Source organism: Montipora capricornis, chromosome 9, assembly GCF_036669925.1.
Source record: "Montipora capricornis isolate CH-2021 chromosome 9, ASM3666992v2, whole genome shotgun sequence".
NCBI lineage: Eukaryota > Metazoa > Cnidaria > Anthozoa > Scleractinia > Acroporidae > Montipora > Montipora capricornis.
Genome location: NC_090891.1, coordinates 32,942,720 through 32,949,986, shown reverse-complemented (window position 1 = coordinate 32,949,986; position 7,267 = coordinate 32,942,720). Strand labels below are relative to the sequence as shown.

Sequence of the window (7,267 nt, the reverse complement as noted above, 5' to 3'; positions counted from 1 at the left end):
ACGAAAAAAGCAAAACAAAACAAAACTCAACGGATAACGTAAGCACACAAGGGAGATAAAATAAAAATGGCGAAGAAGACGTGTAAGGACCCACCCAAGGGATGGCAGCCTGAGCGTCAGTAATCCGACTAGGGCATTAGACACCCTTTCAGGCTACCATTGGAAGGGATATGAAACAATTTGGGAGGACGCGCAACTGAAAACACAAATGAATGGGAAATACCGACATAAAATCATTATAAACAAATTAAATAAACAAATTCGGGAGACGAGACACGCACACAGTAAAAACACGTGAAAATAAAGAATGGGTGTCCAGGGAATAGGACTAAACAATGGCTAAAAAATGCGGCAAAGCTGGCAAAACAAAATACCTTGAAAACAACAAGGCGAAATAAAAACGAAGCATAAACTTGAGTGGCGAGAAAAGCCCTACACAAAGCCATTGTTTGAGAGGCAAAAGATGATTGTAAACAAAAGCTAACAAAGCCCGCGAAGCAATGGGAAGGGCAGCGAAAAAGCCACTAAACAAAAGACACGCTGCGAGGGAAAAAATGTGGGAAAACACTATAAAGCGTAAAAGAAAAACAAAACAAAGAAAGCTTACAGAATTGAAGGGCAGGGATCGAATGAAAGCACCTCGGAAACGCACTGTTTTTCGGGCGAAACACACTGATAAAATGAACAAACTTGAGTGAAGGGCAGGGGAACTAAAGAGAGAAGCACTGCACAAAACCGGTGATAGCGAGGCGAAGCACACAAAACATGACAAATAAACGTGTGCAAACTGGGCAAGGGGGCCGAAGGGAGATTAAAAGCACTACACAAACCCGGCGTTTGAGAGCCGAAGCACACAAACATAAGAAACAAAAACGTGTGCAAAGCGGGGAAGGGAGCCGAAGGGAAATCAAAGACACTATACAAACCCGGTGTTTGTGAGGCGAAGGACACAAAAGATGACAAATAAAACGTGTGCAAACTGGATAAGGGAGCCGAAGAGAAAATGGAAGCACTACACAAACCCGGTGTCTGTGAGGCGAAGCACACAAAAACACAACAAATAAAACGTGTGCACACTGGGTATGGGAGCCGAAGGGAAAATAAAGCACTACACAAACCCGGTGTCTGTGAGGCGAAGCACCCAAAACATGACAAACAAAACGTGTGCAAACTGGGTAAGGGAGCCGAAGGGAAATAAAAGGCACTACACAAACCCGGCGTTTGTGAGGCAAAGCACACAAAACATGGCAAATAAAACGTGTGCAAACTGGGTAAGGGAGCCGAAGGGAGATAAAAGGCACTACACAAACCCGGTGTTTGTGAGGCGAAGTACACAAAAACATGACAAATAAGCTTAAACCGTGTGGAAACTGGGGAAGGGGCCGCGGGGAAATAAAAAGCACTACAGAAACCCGGAGCTTGCGAAGAAAGAAGAAAACGGTACTAACAAACGGCCACGTGGAATAACAAGGCGAAGAGGAATCGGGGAAAAACCAAAGCAGTAGAGCGAGCAAATAACAAGAAATGAAACTAACACCTGCAAAGGAGCAGGGTCTTGTTGAGGATTGTCAACATTAGCTGGAGCAGCTGGAGGCTGAACAAGAGCTTGGGCGGCTGGAACTGCAGCTTGAACATGAACTTGAGCGTCAGCCATAACACGGTTCTGTACAAGAAGGATTCTAACGCGAACTGGGCCGAAATGATATGCGGAGCTCTTATTTATACTCGCACTGCAAGGGACTGGCGCGAATAGCTTCCCTATACCAGTTCGCGTTTGGAAGATGAACCGATTTTCATTTCCATAAAACGGTTTGAGTTGGTGTTTTCCGTTTTAACAGTAATAACTAGAGAATTTCCTATCTTCCCATTTCGTTTATTGTTTGAGTGAACCATTTGACAAAAGGCAACGAGATTACTTGTATTTAGACTGCATCATTTCTAAATCATTTAGTCTTTTTTGGACTGCGTCAATGAACCAGTTCACGTTGCTCTATTCCTTTTGACATACTTCGTATTTTTGGCGGTTACGGCTGCCCATAATAAACGGCGTACAACTGGTTGAAAATAACTCTTCCAGTTGTTTTTGAAACAGCCGGCAGTACAGGCAGGGGACTGTAGTTAGTTTTCAGAGTTTCACCGTACTTCTTTATATAGTTTTTTTTTAATTTTAACTATTGAAAATTCAATTCGTTTCCACACAAAAGCTGCCGTCTGTTAATAGATGCCTGCAACCGTACGTTATTTGCAGCATAAAAAATTTATTACTGTTATGAATTTAAGAATTATGTCAATTTTTTTTCCTTCATAAGATTAGATCACCAGATAACATTTGAAACTTCTTATTGGAAAATTTCAACTGATGGTCATCATTAAAAGGTCTTATTCTTCCCGTTTCTTGATTTAAAAAAAATCAAGTTTTCACGGTAATCATCCGTCGAAAATATGCATTCTTTTGTCACTGGACGCTCGTTGTTATTTAGTTTTGAGGGTTTTAAGAGATGCATCAACGAATGGCAGTCAAAAAGGAAGAACTTGCAGTATTATAGTCGGTTTTGAAAGGTCTTTTCAGCCAAATATTTGGACACCTCTTGATGTCCCATGCATCAATATAATTAAAACAAACTTGCCGCTTTTTCTTATCAGAAAAAGGTTAATTATCTTTTGTGGACTCAACTGTTTGTCATAATTTTGTTTCAGATATATAAGCGGTTTTCCTTCTGATCTTGGGCAAACAAAATAGTTTTATTTTCCAAATCGTTTTCCGGACAATTGGAGCAGTGACGATCGCTTGCCGGCGGTGGAAATACAATTTTTGCACGAGAGTGTAACAAAAGGGTAAGAATCAAAACACAAAAGAAATTTATTTCTTATTTTTGCGTGTCACTGGAAATGTAAATTAATTTAGAGCCGTGAGCCCAACCCGCCTGTACTTCTGTGTCCACCCATAGCTCCTCTCACCACTGTAACGAGATAAGTTGAAGCGTCCAGGTTGCTGATGAAGTGTTAAAATTCTTTAAGTGCGCTGAAAGATTAAGGTAAATTCCTGTATAATATATGCCCAATTATCAATCATAACCGAACTTTATCAGTCACTCAAAAGCAGTGGAAAAAAGAAACCTTTAACGATAAGCTGTCCGATGGTTTACACACTCGCTTCAAACAAAGACGTTTTTCACTTAAAAGAAGACCGAGAAAAAGTTCATGGGTCTTTAATGAAGGCAAAGCAATTATAGGGAACTGGTTAATTCAAACATCATTTGTTATTCAAGGAACCTTCGCGGCTCAGTGGAAAATTAGTTTTTCAATTTGTTTTGTCAACGCCTGAGCACCTATGTTATATAATTTGAAGAAAGCCGGAAATCATGTCAACGAATGCAAATGCGGAGAAAGAAGTCTTCGCGAACATGATGGTTGACGCAATTCACTCTCTATCAAATAGCACTCAGATGTCAACCGATATCGCACCGCTGGCAGATGGATGGGATAAAATGTATGTTCTTCTAAATACTATCCTATTCTCGTTTATTATCTGCGCTGGTTTATTTGGCAACAGTATAATTATGGCGACGTTGGCTCGCTGGAGAGAGATGCGAACACCTTGCAATCTGCTGATTGCAAATATCTGCGCTGCAGACTTGGGAGTTTGCGTCTTTGCAGCGCCTTTGAGGATCGTGAACACATTTCGGGGATGGATCTTCGGCGAAGCGATGTGCTATGTTCTGACGCCAATTCAAGATGTGTTAATGGTGGTGTCTGTTGTTACGCAAACCGTGATCGCGTTCGAGAGGCACCGCGCAATTGCTGCACCTTTAAAGCCGAAGATGACTCGAAAACAAGTGAAAATGTGGATGGTGTTAATCTGGCTCATGTGCTACATAACAGCAGGGGTACCGATGATGATCTTTCTCCAGAACAAACTGTTTTCCGATGGGTATTACCACTGTTCTCCAGTTTTCACTAGAGATGCCTATCGAATTGCTTACAAGATGTATCTTGTATTGGTTTTTATCGTCCTACCTCTCGGCATTCAGAGTGCTGCTTATTTCGATATCATTCGCGTTCTCAGAGCCAAAGGCAACTCGGGTCTCCATTCACACAGCGGACAAAGAGAAACCATCAAAGGCCGTATTCGACAGAAGAGGCGTCTTGTACGAATGCTGTTGGTACTAATGCTGACGTTTCAAGTGTGTTACCTCCCTCGTGGAGTTATTATGTTACTGCAAGAGTTTACACCCCAAGCACTTTCCGAGCGGCCGATACTTGTTCGTTATGTAAAACTGGTAATACTTGCAATGTATTACTTAAAACACGTTAGTAACCCCTTAATATTGTGGGCCATGAGTAAAGACTTTCGCACGGGTTGTTTGAGTGTTTGTACCACAAATGAAACTCGTTTGTCGTTCATTCAAGTCGGTAGTAGGTATCAGTCGACTGCTCCGCGACGAGGCAAGAAAAGTAAAACCAGACAGCTGGTGGACAGCCCCGTGGACTAAGCTGTTGAATAGCGAGCAATTACCGATGAAGAGAGAAAATGTTAAAAACTGGTTTCAAAAATTAAGTACTAGTTACTTGTCAGTTTAACTTGAAGATTTTTTGCGATTTTTTCGATTCCATTACCTTGAGAAGACAAAATATTAAAAAATTACCTACTCTGCGGCAAAACAAGAGAACTTGCACTGAAAACATCAGTATCTATCAGTTTAGAGGAAATGTATCCTTTTTATCGTTTTTATTATATACTTAAAGTCAATAAGAACAAAACCAGCTAAGCAAAAGCCATTTGCTATTTTAAAACCGCGAACACATAAATTTTTCCAATGCAAAAGATGTTCAGGACTTTTAAATCACAATTGTAACGAACCCGAAAAGGAGTTTGTCGCGCTAAACGCTAGAACACAGACTCGGAGGTATCCGGCTGCATTTGCATCGAAGTCCTTTGACATTCTGTTTTTGAAAGACTTCTTCAACACTGATAAACGCGTATGGCCCGGCATGACAGTCAATATCGAAAATATTAAATCACAGTTATAGAAGTCGTTTTGCAACAAAACTGAAGAAGATGATTGTAATTAGAAGACAGCTTTATTTCGATTTTTAGTTTACTTGTGTTCATGAGAATAAACAGTATATGAAAAGAAAAACCTGTAAGCATGCAGTATTCAGAGAAAGTAAAGTTGAGTTTCGTTGTCAATCATAGAATCCTGTCGCATCAGCATCCAACTGTATCACTGATTAGAATACATTTTGCATACGACGATTGTTATCGCTTTTTACTTTGCACCATAAAAAGAGGAAAAGAAGTCTTTTTGAATATCGAACATCACTTGTTCCTACAAAGCCCACTCTATGTTACTTTGATTATTCATGTTTTAAACTAATTTTATCCATATTTTTTATCAGGTTTGTGTAATTTAGTATCCCGGCTTCGTATCCAGACTTGTTTTAAAGCGCCAAAAACCAACTTTGTCCAAAAAGTTACCCTACTGTGTCTTTGTGTCATCTCGATGGGGATTCATTAAGATATGACTTTACCTGTCACAATATATCTGACCATTACGATTTTATGTAATTATTTTTGAAAGAAGAATGTTGAGTTAACCAAACGAGATTTAACAAGATTTGGCGCCAAGATGTGGGCAGTTGCATTGATGAATTCCATATTTCATTGCCAAAGATACAGCGACTTTCCCATGACCTTGAAAAACTAGACCCTCCGTGAGGGTACACTGGGTTGCCTGTGGTACGCGCAGCGTTCCAGGCAATTTTTTTCATGTTGAGGGTTGTAGCCGATATAACGCGCGATATGTTTGGCTAATTGTGTATGGAACACGGGCAGTTTTCTGTCTTGAAAAAAGAAAGCAAATGATAATTAAAAAAACCATATAATAAACTACTTACTCGCTGCGCTCGGTCCGTACTGCCACGACCTCGGGCCAATATTTCCCTGGCAGTACGTCCCTCTCGCTCGGTTAATAAGAACTAATTAAGGGGTCACCCAGAAGTCATACCAGCAAAGGCCCTTTGGCTCACAGGCCCTCACACGTTCGTACGACGAAACCGATCCTTTTCTGAGGTTAAAAACCTGGCTACCGTCCTACTTTCCCAACCGCGAGAAAACAGCGGTAAATAATCCATCTCCAAAATATGTTTTTTTTTTCTCAAAAAATATTTAAAGATATGGTGAAAAAATACATCATTTTAAAGGTAAGTAAATTAGCTTTCCATCAGCATAGAACTTATTTACAGACAACTGAAACATTTTATAAAAGGGAAAGTTGAACGAAAAAATTTAAGAAAAATAACAGTAAAATATGTTTTCCAGGCAAAATTTGGTCATTTTAGCGTTGGTTACGAATTTTTGGATGCAAAACTAAAATTTTCTGCAATGTATCGGCTTTCTTGGACATAAATTCGACCGAAAACTGATGAGGCACGAATATTTTTAGATTTTTAGGAATAAGGGACGACTTGTCTAACGCCTTTAATGATCATTTTTCTTCTATTGGGCCTAAGTTAGCAAATGATATTCACGCCAATGAATACAATTCTTCTCATTTGGATTATTTAGCTGAGACTGGTCACTGCATATTCGAACTAAAACCGACCAGCGTCTCTAAGGTTCTTCTTCTTTTATCCAGATTTTGTGAGTCAAAATCTACTGGTTTGGACAGAATATCTGCAAAACTCTTGCGCGAATGTGCTGACTTAATAGCCGAATCACTCTGTACTATCTTTAATCATTCTATTGCTTCTGGCCTTTCCCCCGATGAATGGAAACTTTCGAAAGTCATCCCCTTGTTCAAACAGGGTAATCGTTCAGATCTAAATAATTACCGCCCAATTTCAGTAATTCCAGTTGTAGCTAAAGTCTTTGAGAGAATTATTTATGATCAACTCTATAATTACCTTACTATACACAAACTCATTTCAGGACACCAATCGGGATTTCGACCTCTTCATTCCACTGTCACTGCCTTACTTGAAGCTACAGATAGCTGGGCTTACAACATTGATCAGGGTAATGTAAACGCAGTCGTTTTCTTGGATTTAAAGAAAGCCTTTGACACCGTCGATCACGATATTCTTTTGTCTAAACTTGCGAAATATGGTGTCAGTGGCACTTCATACAATTGGTTTAGATCATACTTGGACTGCCGCAAGCAACGATGTTTTATAAATGGTTCTCTCTCTGGGGACCATTTCCTTACTTGTGGTATACCTCAAGGTACAATTCTGGGTCCACTCCTTTTTCTAATATATATTAACG

The 7,267-nt window shown here is 39.9% G+C and overlaps 1 protein-coding gene across 1 annotated transcript; it reads left to right on the top strand.

Annotated features, from left to right (window-relative positions):
* The first annotated feature begins 3,240 nt into the window (after window positions 1-3,240).
* On the top strand, window positions 3,241-5,141 carry LOC138015744 (QRFP-like peptide receptor). The gene has a single exon (XM_068862848.1). The coding sequence runs from the start codon at window positions 3,363-3,365 to the stop codon at window positions 4,491-4,493; it is 1,131 nt and encodes a 376-aa protein (XP_068718949.1). The 5' UTR covers window positions 3,241-3,362; the 3' UTR covers window positions 4,494-5,141.
* Window positions 5,142-7,267: the final 2,126 nt, after the last annotated feature.

Coding starts and splice junctions, on each gene's coding strand:
- LOC138015744 (XM_068862848.1), top strand. CDS start 3,363: ATGTCAACGAATGCAAATGCGGAGAAAGAAGTCTTCGCGAACATGATG.